Raw genomic sequence first — 19,163 nt, 5'->3', positions numbered from 1 at the left:
AGGCCATTAATCAAAAGCTATCTACAAAAAAAAAAGAGAACAATTTAAGTCAAACTATCCTTGATAAGCTTTATTAGGTATATAATAAATGTATGTGAGAGAAAGAGATTGATTTGAAGACTTTATCTTTTCCAGCCAGGAAAACATTTCCGGCCAGGAGTTTTAAAGATAATGTAGAAATGAAAATAAAATCATTTCTCTCTTGGATTAACAATAACTTAGAAATAGAATTTTACAGTTGGAGATGATATTTTATGTCATGAAATTTACTGCCTTTATTCTTGAGATGAGTAAACAGAACCAGAGAGCAGCATGCCTCAGGTATCAGCCTGGAAAGTGCAGAAAAGTGAAGCCCGTGTCTCTTTCTTTCACACTATACCAGCTACATCTGCAGAGCATGTGAACTCCGTTGCAGGCTCACTGTGGAATAACACTGTGTGTTATTCCATATAGAATACGAAATTCAAAGAATACAGTTTATTTTGAAAAATCATTGACCTACATTATTAATTATATCATGGGATAAAACTCCACTTCCAACAAAGCAAATCTTGCTTTATTTTGTACAGAGATCCCAGGATCTCAGAAAGTTGATGCGGTTCCCAAAGAGTTACTGCCACAGCAAGCTCTTAAAGACTTATCTCTGGAATTGATCATCCCTTTCAGTTTCCACTCCTTTGTTTATCATTAGCACTTACCTAACTTTATCCATGGTCTTAAAACATTGTTTGTACTGAGACACCTTCTGCCAGGAACTGTTGGACTGAGGTAGTTTGTTGTGAAGGCAATCTTCAGGGTGGCCTTACTGAGCCCTCAGGCACTGATGATTCAGAAGTTCCCAGCCTCCTGGTAATATGAGCAGCAACCCAAGCAAAGGTAGCATTTGATGACCCAGTACGACAGAGGTATAATTTTCTAGACAAAGGAATTTGCAGCATCCTATGGACAAACTAGGGGAGGTAGAAATTGCCAGACACAGGGAGCAAGCAGGAAAAGCTCCATAGAAGAAATTGGATATAGTTGCATCTTTATGGAATGAAAGGAAGGAGCATGGGTATGATCAGGACATGGCCCCTCTGCTGAATCCTACAGCCTCTTTTCTTTTATATATATTTTTACATCATTTTTCAGTTTTGCACGATGTATGCTTTTTTTTTTTAAGATTATTTATTTATACAAGCGCTGGGTACAGTCAGAAGCGAGGGAGGGTGAGAGAATTCACCAGAGCCAGAGCGGAAAGCAGAACAGGCAGACTGACGGAGTACACTGCTGAGGGGAGCAGCGGGCGGCAGAAGAGGTCTGCGCGCCACATGGGACCCTCGCTGGCGGCTGGTGATCAAACCGGCGCTGCAGAGGCTTGGGGCAGCCTCGCAGCCCAGTGCTGCGAGGTGCAGCTCAACCGCTGCACCACTGGGGAGGCCCAATGTGCATTTTCATCTTGGTTATATTCCCCATACAATTCCCACTCCCTTATTTTGACCCTAATCCCTCCTGGCCTCCTGCAGTGTGTCTCTGGTTTATAGTTGCTTGTTGATTTTGAGAATCCTACAGCCTCTTAATTACACTCAGGACTTCTCTGCTCTTTTGAGAAAGAAATTTAATTCTTCCACCTCCATTTTCATTTGGAAGAGACAAATATAAAGACTGCAGAAAGAGTGGAATATTGTAGTAAAAATAATACAAACTTGAAGTCAGAAAGTTGAGGATGGGAAGAAGTAAATGAAGACAGATCTGGAAAAAAAATGGAGTGAATACTATATAACTTGAATGCTGTATAACTTCTCCTCTGCTCCTTTAATATATGGATTTTAACAGCTGCCCTTTCAGTGTGGGAAGACGATCCTACAGGATGGGAGCAGGAGTAGCACTCAAAGCAGACTGAGGCAGTTTAAACCAGAGCCTTCAAATACTGTCTGCCTGGATAAATTGCACAAGGGTGGGGGCTTCAGGAAGACCCATGTTGGTCATTGCTCTGTTAAGAAAAACCATAGACTTGTGTTGAATGCAGATACCATATGGGAACAAGACCAAGGTTCTAAGAGGTAGCCTGGTAGCTGGCTGCAGATATGGAAATAGAAACTACTGTGCCTTGAAAAGCTTCATGCATATTGCACTATGCTCTGAACTTGACAATTGTCATTTCTCAGAATCGTGTCCCTTTCAAAGGAGGTCAGGAGCCTTTTCTGCTCACTTGAGACACAGTTGGATATTGTATAGTGTTCTGGTTTTTGTAGGATCTTTGACAAACTCAAGAAAATCTAGAAGATAATGACCAGAGTGGCGGAGGTGTCTCTAGATACACCATAAAAAGAAGAATTGGAGCAACTGGAATTCTTTTTCAAGAGATTTTGACATAGTACAGATCCCCCAGACTGTGAGTTCAGACACCCCATAATTGGAGTATTGGATTTGTTTCTTAATTTGGGGGCCTTGTTCAAGTTATTTGTGTTCTCTGAGTCTCCATTTCCTTGTCTGCAAAATGGAAAAGACATTCCCCACTTCAGTATTCTTATACTGTCTAAATGGAAGTAATAACTGCATGATAAATTACCTTCATCTACTGAAAGCAAAACTAACTCTACTGTTTGAGATTTCCCCTCAGAAGATGTTACCAGAAATGAAAGAAATATGTATGGGCTGGGAAAATCTACATATACTGGGCAACAACAACAACAACAACTACAAGGCTGTATTTTACTCATCAGCATTTTGTGCACCTTTATTTGGGAAAACAAGTGTGAAGTACCAGAAAACACTTAAATTCAACAGATACATTCACAGTATTTACAACACAACAGTTGTTACGCTTGCGATACAGATAAGCCTAGGATTTTTGTCTCTCATTTAAATCTAAAAAAATACAAATGGTTTTGTGTGCATGCAGTAGTTGGAAAATAAAGTACAATTTGTTTCTTTTCTGCCGGCTTTTGCCAAATAAGCAGCTCTTAATTTAGTCACTTGCATGTCCCCCTGCCCCCAAGAAAGAACATAATTTTAATAGTTGAATTTTAGATGGAGACATAAATATAGGTAACAAAATCCTATTGAAGAAAAGCTGTGTAAATCCTTAAATGTAATATGGAGATTAATAATATGAAATTGTCCCCCTGAACTGCCTTGGATGATCTATGAAAATGGTTCACTACTCATTTGACACTGAAAACCCTACGAACTCACACAAACCAAGAGGTTCAAATCTTGGTGTTCATTTTAAGAACATTCATGAAACTGCCCAGGCCATCAAGGGTGTGCATATCCAAAAGGCCACTAAGTATCTGAAGAACAACGCTCTAAGAGGCAGTGCGTGACATTGTGTTGATACAATGCTGGAGTTGTGTGTCCAGGCCAAGCAATGGGGCAGGACATAAGGTCTGTGGCCAAAAAAAAGTGCTGAATTTTTACTGCACACGCAGAGAATAGTGCCAAACTGAAGGGTTTAGATGTAGGTTCTCTAGTCATCCTGTACGTTCAGGAGAACAAAGCCCCCAAGATGCAAGTAGAACTTAGAGTTCATGGTCAGATGAACTTATGCATGAACTCTCCCTGCCACATCAAGATAAACTATACTGAAAAGGGCACATTGTTCCTAAACTAGAGGATTACACAGAAAAAAAAGTTATCCCAGAAGAAAGCAAAGAAACAAAAACATATGACCTGTGAAAAAATTCAGCATAAAATAAACGCAAATAAAAATTTAAAAAGTAATAATATGAAACATATGGAGGACAACGGGTGCCTGGGTGGTAGGTGAAGTGTGGAGACATGCACTTAAGGAGGTGAGATGTACGCCTCTAAGTCACATACAGTGTTGTAAACCAATGTTACCTAGATAAGAAAATAATTAGTTACAAATAATACTATCAAACATAAGTACATACAAATAGGAGTAAGGATCTCCCTCTCTAAGGTAGTTGGAATAGATCCATTGCAACTGTAACTTCCTTTTGTTCTCAGGAATTGTTAGCTCTGACTATCTGACAGTAATGTGAAAGTACTGGGCAACAGAGTCCAGCACATAATGGGATTTAACAAACGTTGATTCAATCTGAGGTTGAAAGAGCAAAGTAATGAGTAATAGTCGATGAGAAAATTCTAGGTTCCTGTATGAAAAAGGGTCTCAATATGTTAAAGTAGGAGCCGTGTTTTGCTTCTTCAGGTCATTGGTTGTTCCAATGGGATAGATGGTAACAAATATTAATACATAAGTACATAATGAAAAAAGGTGAAATAATTAGATCAAATCTTCACTTCTTAACTAAACTGAAAAAAAAAAACCCAACAAACATGCATATTGAAAAACATGCATATTGAAAAACATGTCAAATGTGTGTGTGTACATGCGTGTATGTGTGTGAATGTGTGTGTGTGTGTGTTTTAACTGAGGAACACACACTCTGGTCTTGTTCAGGGCTGAAGGTCTGTGGCTTGCACCATTCTCCATGTTGCCATAACAGCTTAGCAGATGGTGTTCTAAAAAGTAAACATGGATCTAAAACAGTCATCTATATTAAGTTGTGATGCCCAAGTATGCTTACATTTTGCTCTTGTGGTATAATAAACATAGTTAACTTTGTACACAGTCTGCATATGGTTATACACATGCTCCTCCATTTACTGTGGGGTTGCATCCTGATTAACCCATTGAAGTTGGAAATATGTCTCATACACATAACCTACTGAACATCAGTTTAGCCTAGCACACCCTTAACATTCTCAGAACCCTTATATTAGCATACAGTTGGGCCATGATCTTGTATTTCATCTTCCTTTCTTCTCAGTAGAAGGAGGAGACAAAGATGGGCATTTGTAGACATGATGGGATGCAAAAACACAATATCCAAACATACTGGCAGCACAGTGCCATGTAGCCTGTTGTTTGCTTAGTCTTTATGATAGTGTGGCTGGCTGGGAGCTGCCTAGCATCACATGAGGAATTACTAGCCTGGAAAAAAAAGTCAAAATACAAAATTTTTCCTGAATGTGGATTACTTTCATGCCATTGTCAAGTTGGAAAATTTCAAGTTGAATCATCATAAATCAGGGTCCATCTATACATGAAATTAAGACGATGGCACCCAGAACCAATGCTTCATAGACACACCCTAAATCCAGCAGACTATTCAGCATCTTTAGCTGGAAGTAAACTGGGCACGTATAGTGACCTTCCACCGGAAGAATTAAACAGTAAGGATTAAAGCCCATCCCAGTGGGTCTGGGAGGAATGCGGAGTGGAGGTAGGCAAGGCTTGATACATTTCAGCCTCAGTAATGATAATGTATTTCAGAATACCCTCTACTTTTTGTGCTCAGAGAACTTTGAGAGTGAGAAAGCAGAGAGCTGTGTACAGTGTACTTGACTGAAGACTTGGAAAGAAAGAGAGAAGGAATTTGGGGGAAGATTGTTTCTCTCCAACTCCTCCCATCAGGAGCTCTCCTTGCTTGGTTTATAATTATTCCAGTGCCCACATTCTAAATTAGCTTAATAACATTTAAGTATAAGGTAGATTTACTCTGAAATTGCTGAAGCATAAGCTCACAGAACATACTTTGGGAATTCATGATTAAAATAAATGTCTTTTGTAATCTTGAATGTACTTTCACGCAGAGGAAACTTTGCTTTTTGTAGCTAATCCCATCAAATATGAAATCCTCTAATCCTAGCAAATACCAAATCTCCCATTAAATATTAGTGAATATTGATGGTGCTGTTTAAAAATGAAAATTATGAAAGCTGAATCCAGACTGGCATCATTCTTCAAATTAATTTCTTAAAAGCAGCATAAATTGCAAAGAACTATTGTTTATTCATAGCATTTGCATTGTATTCACATCCATGAAACTGTCAAAGCTTTGAGGTTTTTGTTCTTTTCTTACATGTTCTTATGTTTCATTTAGTCTTTCACCTAATAGCTTTAGATCATGACAGTGAAAGTCCTTTTGTTTCCATAGTGATATGTGGCATTTCACTGATTAGTATGGAGAATACTAAAGGATGAGACAATATGGGTATGTTGATGCAACATAATAATATTTATCACTTGTTCTGTGACTAGTCCACAAACAGCATTGTCTTTGAAGAGCCCTTTGCACTTAACATGGAAGTTTGGTACTGTATCTGGTACGTAGGTCTTCAATCTGATTTTTTTTTAAGTTTTTTTTTTTTTTATAGAGGCATGTTTTCCTTTTTTCTTTGTTTGTTTGTTTTGTTTATACATGCACTGAGTACAGTCAGAAGCGAGGGAGGATGAGAGAATTCACCAGAGCCAGAGCGGGGAGCAGAGCAGGCAGAAGGACCGAAGTACACTGCTGAGGGGAGCAGCGGGCGGCAGGAGAGGTCTGCGCGCCATGTGGGACCCTCCTCCGGTGGCCGGGAAGCAGCCGGGGATCTCAACCGCTGCGCCACCGGGGAGGCCCTTCAATCTGATTTTGAGGGCAACTCTTTCCTCCCCTGCATCTTTACTGAGATTAGTGCATTGGCAAGTTTAAGGTATACAATGTATTAATTTAATACACATATATTGTAGAATGATTACCACCATTGATTAGCTAACACCTTCATCACATCACCAAATTGCTATTTTTTTGTGTGTGTGGTGAGAATATTTATGGTTTAATCTCTTAGAAACTTTCATATGCTTTCTAATAATCACTGCTGTGGTTCCCCAGAGCTTATTTATCTTATATCTTGACGTTTGTACTATCAAAAGCAAAACTGAGGCATGTTAAAAATGTTCAGTTTATTTGAGCAAAAACCATGCTGAATCAAGCAACATCAAAATGCAAGTAGGAGTATGCACTTGACAGGAGAGAAATACATATACAGAGAAGTGGGGAAGGGGGACAAGAAAGGAAATTATTTTACTGTAGTAGCTTATTTATTTTGACAGCTAGTTGACTGTGATTGGTTATCCGGTTAACTTTATTTCTCAAATCTTGAAGCATTTAGTGTCTTAGGTTTTTGTTTACTTACATATGCCACCAAAGTATTAGAATCATCCAGTCTAATGGCCTCCATGTTTAATTAATTTAGCAATATTCTTTGACCAGTATCTTCCCATTCTCCCTACGTTTTTGATCCTGGTAACTATTATTCTAGTCTATGTTACTATGAGTTCAACAGCTTTTTTAGATTCCACATAAAAATGGCATACAGTGTTTGTCGTTCTCTGTCTCACTTTTTTCACTTAGCAAAATGCTCTCCAGCTTCATCCACGTTGTCATAAATGGCAGGATGTTCTTATTTCTGTTGGCTGAATAATAATATTCATATATATAATTTCACATCTTCTTTATTCACATCCATGAGTGGACAATTGTTTCCATATCTTGGCCACTATGAATAGTGCTGCAGTGAACATGGAGTAAAAATATTTCTTCAAGATCCAGTTTTCATTATATATACCTGTTGTCAATAAACTTTTAAAAAGTAAACCCCAAATCAACTAAAAAGATAATCTGGGGCCTCCCAGGTGGCGCAAAGGGTTAAGCACCACAATATGAAGCAATCCGCAGCCTCTGCAGCACAAGTTCAATCCCCTGCCAGCCAGAGAGATACCCACATGGTTCAGCAGACGGCTCCTCAGCAGTGTATTTCAGTCAATCTGACTGTTCTGTTCCCTGCTCTGTCTCTGGTGAATCCTCTCACCCTCCCTCACCTCTGGACTGTACCCCAGCTACTGTATAAATAAAAAATCTTTAAAAAAAAAAAAAAAAAAAGAAGGAAGGAAGGGCCTCCCCTGGTGGCTCAGCGGTTGAGCGCTGGGCTGCAAAGCTGCCCGCAGCCTCTGCAGCGCTGGTTCGATCCCCGGCTGCTCCCCGGCCACTGGAGGAGGGTCCCACATGGCGGGCAGACCTCTCCTGCCGCCTGCTGCTCCCCTCAGCAGTGTACTTCAACGGTCTGCCTGCTCTACTCCACGCTCTGGCTCTGGTGAATTCTCTCACCCTCCTGCACTTCTGATTGTACCCAGTGCTTGTATAAATTAAATAAATAAATAAATAAAAAAGGAAGAAAGAAACCCACCCCACTTGTAAACTCCAAACATCCCTAGGGGTGTGGGTCTGACCAGTCTGCGCCTTCCCCCGCGCGCCTGCGCTGCAGCCTCCGGGCTGTAGGGGCCGCTGCGCACGGCGCTGGCCGACCGCGCGGGGCCGCTCTTCCCCGCAGGCGGAGGCGAGGCGCGGTGCTGCGGTGACCCGGCGGCGGGTGAGCGGCGGCGGGCGAGGGTCGCGGGCCCGCAGGCTGCGGGGTCGCAGGACGGCCAGGTGCGGCGGCCTGGGTGGTATTTTCTCCTCGCCGCTCCGTGGGCCCCTGGAAACCTCACCCAAGACCAGGCGCTCCCCGGCCGCACGCAGTCTCCCCCCTTATTTTCTAGGCGCTTGACGCTGGTCGGTGCCCCCCAAAACCTCCACCTCCAAACCCCTCTCACCCCCCGGGTAGTTTCTCGCTGTCCCGACACTCCAGACTCTCCCACGGAGGAGGAAATAGTTTTGTGACTTTTCAGGTGAGATGCCGCTTGACTTTGGGAGCTCATAGCAGTTTACCCTGCGGCGCGGGGCCTGGAACTCGTCGGTTTGGGGGGTCAGCGCGTCCAGCCCGCTGCAGTGAGGGTGCCCGGCGTGGGGGAGGGTGGGCCAGGGGTGCTTGACACCCGCAGACCGTTTGCAACAGCCAGTGCCAGAGCTTTCCCCTTCCGGTACAGTAAATTCAAGAGATGGAAAGATACTTTTAAAAAGTACATTTTCCATTTAAAACAACATTAGATCATATAAATTTGTTTACAATTTTATGGCACTAGCTTATAAGTGCAGAGTCCTTTTATAGGTGGGGAGGTGTGAGATGGTGGCCTAGGGGAGGTGTGGAAGTTGAGAGACCTGGTTTATTGCACTCTCCCATTGTCAAAGATTCATTTCTTTGAGTGTAGATTTCTCTCTCTCTCTCTCTCTCTCTCTCTCTCTCTCTCTCTCTCTCTCTCTCTCTCTCTCTCTCTCTCTCAAAGGGATTGGATTAGATGGTGAAGACACTGAACATTTGTTAAATCCTTTAAAAAGTGTTAGTCATTTAACCCATAGGTAATCAGTTCTATGCCGTAGATAGCACCCATTTTATAACGGTGGAAACTGACTCTCAGAAGGTTATCACTCAAAGACGTAGAGCTTATACATGCCGCAGTTGGAATATGAGGCTATGCTAGATTACTTCAAGACAGATAGTCCTCTTGATTCTACTCCAAACTTATTTATATTAACTTAAATTATTTTAAGGTGCTCTGCCCCGTACGTCAAGTTATTTCTTAAATATTATGATAGTATGGTTGTGGAACTAAAATCACAAGTGTATTTATATTTTCGTGAAAATATTTCGTCTGTTTTATAATTTCCTAAGCCCCTTAAAAGACTGCTTATTGCTAAGGCTCCTTCTCACTAACTCTTATATGATTCTGGAAATTTGATTTAACTTCTGCTGAGATGCTTATTTCAAAAATGTATGTCTGAAAATTAAGTTTTTTTTCTAAGTAACTCATTTTCTTTATATCAATTTAATTTTTATATGCAATATAATACAGTTATGGCAATGTGAATTGCTTAGTGTCAGCTGTCCAGTAATTTCTGGATCATCCCCCTGAGCAAGAATTTTACTAAAAGAGGGAAAATCACTCAAAACCACCAATACTGTCAAGGACTATCTTGTGAAACTTCCCACATTGTATATTATTAGTACAAAGTGGGTCACTTTTATTACTCACAATTTGAATGACTCTATGGAGTTGTGCAACAGTACAGTCCTTTGTTTCTTCCTTTCCCCTTTACATATTTTCTTTACAAGAGGATAGGTTGAAAAGTTAAAGAACTTTTTATTAGGAAGGGAAATATGAAGCAAATGCAAATTTGTTTAGATCTCTTTTACAGCATGTATGAAAAAATTCCTATTTTAAAAAATTATAAAAACCAGTTTCATATGCATAAAGGAACAAGAAATGGGTAATGGAAAAATGAAAAAAAATTAAGAGTAGGGGCACCTAGACAGATTGTGCAGCCAGTGGTGTCTCCGTGGATAACTAATTTATTGAGTATTTTGCAAACAGGCCCACACATAAACTGATCATCAAATAGCCAGGTGCAGGGCAGTGCCAAGTTCCAGTCTTGCCTGCTAGTCTCAGTGTGTGTTATTTGATATTTCCCTTTTACAGTGCTGTGGGGCAGGCAGATTAAGAGATAAATGAGAAGATTGTTTTGTTTTTATAGTTACACATAAAAAATTCTTGGTTATTAAAAACCCTTTCAGGTAAATGGCCTCGGTAATCTATATTTTTTAATTAAAAATATAGATGTGGTTAAAGTTTATTAGTTCACTTTGGTATAAACAAGTTCATGAAATTTGGCAATAACTTGTAGTATCTTTGGTGACTAGAACTCATAAAGGAGAAGCAGCAATAATATGAGCTTTCTTATACTATTTATGTCACATATAGTAGAAAATGTTATTTCATGCTTTCCAGAAAGTGTCACAAACAATAGAAATTTTGTACATTAAATCTTAAAATATAGTGTAGTAGGTAATGCCTTACTATGTAACCCCTCCCTATTGTTTTTACTTTTCTGATAGACTTTTTGATACTTTTTGTTTGGTTTCTCGTATTTTTAAAAATTGAGATAGTTTACAGTATTATATATGATTTAGGGAAATTGGTGCACACCTCTTCAGGTTTATGTTACATACCACACCCACTACCAAAGCACCTGTGAGGTCCCTTTTATGGTTATTTTGCATGTTGTCAAAAAAGTTGGTGCAAGAAACAGGCATGTAATTAGACCACTTCTTCAGCAGAAAACATAGGATTTTTACCAACCTTTGGGGCACGATGAGTTTCAAACAATTGTGTTGGAACAACTTTCAGGCATGTTAAGGAATTTTTTCAGAAGTTGTCTGTGGTGAAAAAGAACCCAGTGTTCCAGTGGAGAAAATGTGTAATTTGCATGCAGGAGAAAAAAGCAATTGCCAGATACAGTTTGAATGGTGATGAAATAAGTGTTTTCCAGTTGTTATCTTATATAGTTTACAAAGTACCCAAGGGGAACTTCATAAAGGTGGTAAACATAGAGTGATGATTGCTCTATTTTGCTGTAATGTATCCTGGATGAAAAAGATGAGATGACTTGTCACTGATGAGTCAGCTAACCCTCAGTGTTTCAGGAATGTTCATTGACTGCTCTGATTCCAGGTTGATATACATGCCCAAGAAAGACTGAAAACCAAATATGGTATTTCAACCACTCTAGTACCTAGTTACTGTCACTTCATCCCAAGCCAGTTTAATTTTGAAGACTTTGTGGCTCTAGTTAGAAATTTAACTATTTTTGAAAAGTTGGCAAATCCTGAAATTGCTACAGGATTGCTAACTAATGTGAAAATGGATCCAGAAAGTGATGTTCATGATGATGATTATAATGATGATGGCAACAATAGCCACAACATCCACATGGAACAAGTGATGGAATAGCCAGCTATGAACATTTCAGAGACCCTTGCAAATGTAGAAATTGTTGCAGTTTTTTTTCCCTTCAAGGAGATGTTCCTGATGTGGTACTTACCCAGTTAAGTGCTATACTATAGTTGAATATTTAGTTACAACTATACTCCCAATATCTTCTGTAACTAATAAAATTGAAAAAATACTGCTTTTATAAAGTCTATAAAATGGAAGATTTAATACTGGTACAGAAACCCAGTGAGTGTTTAAATATAAATGACTCTTCATAATAGCATTTATTATCTAGTGGGATTTTAGCATTTCCCCCAAATTTTTATTATAATATACTTTTATTATATTGACACATAATATTACAAATACTAATTTCAGCCTTTCTTTGAAAGGTTTCTTTGCCTATCACCTCCCTTAACAAGGAGAAAGAATACAGATACTTACCCTCCCTGTGTGGTACTGGTGCTTGGGTGGGCCAGTGGAAGAAGATGGAGGCGCATGAAGGGAAAAGTAGGCCTAGGGTGAAGTTGTAGGAGAATTTGAGCAAAGGAATCCTAGTACTTCTTTTGATGTCCCAAAAGATCTGTTGGAAGGTGAGGAAGAACGAAAATGAAAGGAAGCAAAGGTGTGGATGACCTACTGGCCACTCCTACCCTTAGTAACTAAGTCATAGAAATAAATACAGTGTGATTCAGACCAACAAATAATTCTATTCTGTTAGAAAAGGAAAAAAAAAAACTTTTGCCTACCTTAAGGGTTTATTCTGAGACCAAAAAAATTAACAGTTTTTCAAAACAAAACTTAAAGCACCATTTACAAAGTCATAAGTTATACAAAGTTATGGGTTACATAAATCAATGAAATAAGTGACAGTCATTTTTTTGGTATTATCTAACCATGAATTCAAAAAGAAAATGAGTATACAATGATATTTAAAGAGCTTTATCAAAGAAACAATCATAAAGGAGAAAAAAATCTCGTTATTTTATTTTGTAGGTAATAATTATCCTAAGTCCAGATGTCTTCAGCACCTGAGCCTCCGAAATCCACAAAGGAACCACCCAAACAGAAAGACTTTCGAAACCCGGGGCTCAGAGGGGTCCGCACCACAACCTTATTTAGAGCTGTGAATCCAGAGCTCTTCATTAAACCTGTAAGAAATATATCCAGGATAAGACTTGATGTTTAATTTAACTAGATTATCAGAAATAGAAAGTTTATGACACTGTAACAGTTGATTTTGTAGAAATTTTATAAAATACAGAGACCTTTCTGAATAAAAGCAGGTAGAAGGAAAAATCAAATACCTTTTCACTGATTATGCATATGTAACTATTTCGAAGACATTTGAGAACTGTAATGGGAAATGTGTGCATTTTAATAAATTACTTCTCAAACTCCTCAATCTATTTAAAATTTTATTTTAATAGTTGCATTAATTTGAAGGAAATTTTTGTTTGTCCCGATACTATTAAGTAATTAAGACCTCCATTCAAACAAGAAAATAAAATGGAAATCTGATCATTCTTCTAGCCTTTATTAATGTTTTTACCTAAGGAATATTGCAAACATTTTGTGACAGATTTCAAAATGTACATTTGTATACTGTTTGGGAGTTAGCTAATCATTTATATTATTCCAAATTGGTGAATATATTTGGTTTGATAAATTTTATTTTATTTTTTAAGATTTATTTATTTTAATGCATACAAAAGCTGGGGCACAGGCCAGAATGCAGGGGGTAAGAGTATTCACCAGAGACAGAGTGGGGAGCAGAACAGGCAGACTGACTGAAATACACTACTGAGGGGAGCAGCAGGTGGAGTGAGACAGGAGAGGTCTGCCGTGCCATGTGGGTTGCTCCCTGGCCGGCCGGGGATCGAACTCGTGATGTAGAGGCTGTGGATTGCTTCATAGTGTGGTGCTTAACCCCTTGCGCCACCAGGGAGGCCCTAAATTTTATTTTCAATAGATATTTGTTTTAAAATAATTGTAAATGGGGCCTCCCCGGTGGCACAGCAGTTGAGCACTGGGCTGTGAAGCTGCCCGCAGCCTCTGCAGCACCGGTTCTATCCCCGGCCACTGGCGAGGGTCCCACCTGGCATGCAGACCTCTCCTGCCATGCCCGCTGCTCCCCTCAGCAGTGTATTTCGTCAGTCTGCCTATTCTGCTCCCAACTCTGGCTCTGGTGAATTCTCTCACCCTCCCATGCTTCTAACTGTACCCAGTGTTTGTATAAATAAATAACTAAGTAAATCTTTAAAAATAAAATAATTGTAAATGAAATCAAATTATTATAAATATGTGTACATGTTCTGAATTTGATTAGAATCTTAATAACAGTGGCCAGTGTAAACTGTTTAAAGTCAAAAACAATCGTTAAATCAAGGAGTATGTTTTTAAATCTTTTGAACTCTATTAATTGCCAAATGTATTTCAAGAAATGTAAATTTAGGCTGTTTTGAGTTTGTCTCCTTTCTTAGCTATTGATTGAAGTGAAAAGGTTTGCCCTTTGTTCTTTGATTAAGGTGTAGAATAATGATAATAACAGAAGTTATGGTAACACAGGCAGAAAATATGAACTATCATTTGTATCACAACTGTGCACTCAGTGTGACCTAAAATAGTTTAATTTGTTGAGTGTGAACACACAAAAGAGAGTGAGTTATAGTAATAGATAAAACAAAACACTTTGTGAAATTGTGAACATCTTTCCTATAAAAATCTTTTTAAAATAAAAAATTTCACAACTGCATCATTTTGCCCTTGTATAGTCTTGGACTTTCCAGCAGTAATTCTAGGTTATTATAACAGCATACATACAGACTATCTGTTCCAATCACTAAATTTCTTAAAGTAATAAAATAGGTTCCCAGAGAACAGTTATTGTTATTTTTGCTGTATCTAACATGTGACATGAAGTGCCTTTTGCCAGTTTATCCATGAACTCACATTAGAAAAATAGCAAATGTACTTTTTCCTTACTTCCTAATAAAATGAACTAATTTGATGTTTGCAGATGGGGATGATTGGGCTCAGAGGCATTAAATAACCTCTCCATTTCACAAAGATAACACTGAAAATTCTGAGCACTGGACCAATCTTACCTCCTGACCTTCATATGCTTCTTCTCCAACTGTCACCTTCCTGAAGGTGAATGTCTGAGATGTCTACAGTAGAAAGACTGTAGAAGAGAAGCAAGAGTCTTCTAGAACCTCTAAATTAACAAAAGTTGTATTAATTGAATAAACACTAAAATTATTAATTGAAAATACTGCTATAAGAATGCTACTAGCATGGTAATAAAGACTTTATGTTTTAAGAGGAATGTGCAGTGTTTGGGTCCTCAAACTGTTAGTGTTAATGAGGCTTTTTAATTTTTTTCTTTAACAGAACAAACCTGTAATGGCTTTTGGATTGATAACCCTTTCTCTTTGTGTGGCTTATATTGGTTATCTACATGCAACGCAAGAGAATAAAAAAGACCTCTATGAAGCTGTTGATAGTGAGGGACACAGTTATATGAGGAGGAGAACATCTAAATGGGATTAATAATGCTGGTTACTACACATGGAAATCTTCATATAAAATCTTCAAATAAAAGACTTTGTAAGTGCACAGATTCTTGTTACGTGTTTTAGATTATACTGAGGAAAGAAGATAGCTGTTGCAAACCAGACCACTATAGTAAATTTTGTTATTTCAAAACTGCAGCAATTATCTTATTCTTTATCCATGGAAAGAGCTTCTCAATATTTTTCTTTAACCCCTCTTGTGGAAGTGCCAGGAGAATAGAAGTCTTTTTTTTAATTTAATAAACTCTATAATAAAAGAACTCAGTTTGTTAAATGTGCATGGTATTTTAAATACTTTGAATTGTGCATTTACCACTGATGTAAGGGCTTTTATTTTGAAATTTGCAAAGGCAGTCTTTATTCTCTAGCTGGCATAGACCTATATTTGTGAAGTAAAGCCTATAGTCAACGTTAAAGCCAAGTAGTTTTTAGAGTCACAGATGGTACATATATTTTGGTTTTATAATAGCTATTTTTGGTCCGCCTTTATTTTAATTGAAAAGATACTCCTACTCAACTACTGAAATAGAGGTGAAATGAGACAATAACCTAAAGTAATTGGAGTTTTTCTTTTTCTTTTTTTTTTTTAAAGATTTATTTATGCATACAAGAGCTGGGGTACAGGCCAGTGTTGCAGGGGTGAGAGGATTCACCAGAGACAGAGTAGGGAGCAGAACAGGCAGATCTACTGAAATACACTGCTGAGAGGAGCAGCGGACGAGACAGGAGAGGTCTGTTGTGTCGTGTGGGATAGCTCCCTGGCCGGCCGGGGATCGAACTCGTGCTGCAGAGACTGCGGATTACTTCATAGTGAGGTGCTTAACCCCTTGCACCACCAGGGAGGCCCAGTTGAAGTTTTTCTTAAAAAAAAAAAAAAAGTAGTATTATACTGAGGTATGATGTTACTTGATTACAACTAAATATTATCTGTTTTAGTTTGTGTAAATTAATGTTACAGTGATAATGTAAGATGAGGCCAAATGTTCTTACATTCATTTAATCTAGAACTATCAGTACATAAGAAGGTCCTGGGTTTATCTTGTATGATTTATGTCTTTCTGACAAGGATTCTGGACTTGTTTAATTTCTAGATATTTACCCCACTCTCTCAATTACTATTATTGGGGCTCAGTAATACATCTCACCTCTGAATTTTATTTCATTTGTTATTACCAAGTAATAATAACTGTACAGGCAGAGTTTATCATCTTAATGTAACTTTTTGATTTCTAGTACCTTATTATGGTTTCGCAAGGTACAGAAAAATGCAATTGTGTCTGACTTGTAGATAATGAAGAGTTAATATTCAGTTATTGACACGCAGTTAAATTAAATTGTTATGGATCCCTAAATATTTCCTTGCTGTCTCTGTATGTAGTATACTATACTTCATATAGTTTAAAATGCACCTAGGTGGTACAACATGCATTTTAATTTAATTATCTTTTTGCTTTTAGTTTCTCTGTGTACTTTGTTAAAGAAATACTGGGTTGTTAGAAAAGTTATGACTCATTTTTTCTATGTTTTCTATGCAAAAATACATCATGACTTTTCCAACAACCCAGTAGACTACATTTACTGTTGTATTATCATTTTTTGGAAATCTTTTGCTATATTACAAAATAGGTTGATATTTGCTTAGGAAGCTGTTAGTTAAATTATCAAGAGCTCATCATGGGGGCCTCCCTGGTGGCACAAGGGGTTAAGCACAGCACTGTGAATCAATCTGCAGCCTCTGCAGCACGAGTTCAATCCCCAGCCTGCCAGGGAGCTAACCCACATGGCACAGCAGACCTCTCCTGTCTCGCCTGCTGCTCCCCTCAGCAGTGTACTTCAGTTAGTCTGCCTGTTCTCTGACACCACTCTGTCTCTGGTGAATCCTCTCACTCCCTGCAACTCTGCCCTGTACCCCAGCTCTTGTATGCATAAATAAATAAATCTTAAAAGAAAAAAAGAGATCATGCCAGCCCAGAAGTGTAGGAAAAACTGTATGGAGTACAGCCCTACGCTGTGTGACCTCTATGTGAATAAACGAGGGTAGCCGTGGATTCAGTGAGACACACCACTCGAAAAAAATGTGTGAGGGAAAATCACATTGGATTTTAGGAACAAGTGCCTATGATACTTTTTACAGAGTGGTTGCATGTAATATCAATAGTATAGTCTGTGTGTGCCTTGTATGTTGATGTTTTCATTCATTCTCTAAGGGAAAATATCACTTTAACAAAATCAATTATATCTAATAGGAAGATGGTCAGGGAAAGATATAGCATTTTGGAGTCTGGATTCAAATAGTTAAAGGAAGGTTTTTCACTACTGGAAAAGTAGATTAGGTCTTGAGGCACGTCTTGATATCAATTGCTAAGCAGCACGTGATCTTTTATTCCCAGGGAAGTACTAATCTGTTCTGTTGGGAGAGCTATTTACCCAGATGAGCAACCTGTTGATAAACTAGCTCTTAAGCATTTCCTCAAGCAAAGAGTGAAGTTATTTATTGGCTTGTAGTCTTACCTTCTATAGGGTGACCAGTCTTTTCCAGTTTGTCAGGCACTGAGGAGGTTCTTGGGGTGCAGGACTTTCCATTTTTAAAAAAGGAAAATAAATTAGTTAACTATGTAATTTTGAAAACCAGGCTTAGTAATTTTGAGTCCTGACTTAATGAAGTAATTTTTCCTTTAAGGTTCTGCTTCCCCCCGCCCCACTTTTATTGCCACAGCACCAAAATTTCACATTTATTATTAACTTAAAAATTTTAACTCTGGGCCTCCCTGGTGGTGCAAGGGGTTAAGATGCAGTCTATGAAGCTATCCGCAGCCCACTGCAGCATGAGTTCGATCCCCGGCCAGGCAGCTACCCACATGGCACAGCAGACCTCTCCTGACTCTCCCTCTGCTCTCCTCAGCAGTGTACTTCAGTCAATCCACCTGTTCTGTTCCCTACTCTGTCTCTGGTGAATCCTCTCACCCCCCCACAACTCTAGCCTGTACCCCAATTCTTGTATGTATAAATAAATAAATCTTTTAAAAAAATTAAACTCCCTCCTTTTTTGGCTTGAAAGAAATTCTTTAAATAACCCATTTAAAAGAAAATTGTGGGTCTTTTCACCCAACCCAGAGAGGAGTCTATGGTGTTGTTGTTCTGGGTTCCCACTGTTACTTAAAGGCAAACTTTCACAACATCCAGACCCCTGATACTCTGAAATTTAGGAAGAGGATGTCCTCAAATTCCTTGTAGCGGGAACCCATTGGGTGGGCAACAACCTTGACTTCCAAATGGAACAGTACATCTACAAAAGAAAAATGATGACACGTACATCATTAATCTCAAGAGAACCTGGGAGAAGCTTCTGCTGGCAGCTCATGTCTCTGTTGTTACTGAAAATCTGGCAGATGTCAGTGTCATCATCCGTGAATACTGGCCAGTTTGCTGTGCTGAAGTTTACTGCTGACATTGGAGCTACTGCTACTGCTTCACTCCTGGAGCCTTCATTAACCAGATCCAAGCAGCATTCTGGGAGCTGAGACTTCTAGTTACTGATCTCAGGGTAGACCACCAGCCTCTCACAAAGGCATCTGTTGATAACCTGCGAACCATTGTTTTGTGTCATAGACATTCCTCTACACTATGTGGACATTGCCATCCTTGCAGTAATAAAGTAGCTCTTTCAGTGGGTCTCGTGTGGTAGACACCAGCCCCAGAAGTACTGTGCATTCATGGAACCATCAATACCCATGGGAGATCATGCCTAATATCTAGATTCTGCAAAGATTCTGAAGAGATTGAAGAGCAGATTTGCTACTAAAAAGTGTGTGACCAAGAAATTTCAGGGTGAATGGACTACTCCAGCTGCCCTATTTACTACTAATTCAATCCAAGGTCAAAACTGGTCTGAAGACATGCAGATTCCTGACTAAAGACTTGAGTGTTTAGCCTGCCTCTGAAGATTGGGCTGCAACACTTAATAGCTCAGGCCACTGAATGGGTAGGAACAACCACTGAGTAATATTAAGTTGTTCTTCCACAGAGTCTGATACAGAAGATGGAAATAAAATTGACAGAAAATAAAGATTTTTTTGTTAAATGAAAGTGTCATATACTAAGCAACACTC

The 19,163-nt window shown here is 38.8% G+C and overlaps 1 protein-coding gene across 1 annotated transcript; it reads left to right on the top strand.

Annotated features, from left to right (window-relative positions):
- Positions 1–12,497: 12,497 nt before the first annotated feature.
- SMIM8 (small integral membrane protein 8) lies at positions 12,498–15,031 on the top strand (the record flags this gene model as incomplete). The annotated part of the gene is made up of 2 exons (XM_084228211.1): positions 12,498–12,632; positions 14,873–15,031. 2 exons carry the CDS (start codon positions 12,498–12,500, stop codon positions 15,029–15,031), a joined length of 294 nt encoding a protein of 97 aa, XP_084084337.1.
- Positions 15,032–19,163: the final 4,132 nt, after the last annotated feature.

Source organism: Talpa europaea (genome assembly GCF_964194135.1).
Source record: "Talpa europaea genome assembly, chromosome: 2".
In the NCBI taxonomy this organism is placed as follows: domain Eukaryota; kingdom Metazoa; phylum Chordata; class Mammalia; order Eulipotyphla; family Talpidae; genus Talpa; species Talpa europaea.
The sequence above is the reverse complement of the archived record's forward strand: the minus strand, read 5'-3'. Positions and strand labels throughout refer to the sequence as shown.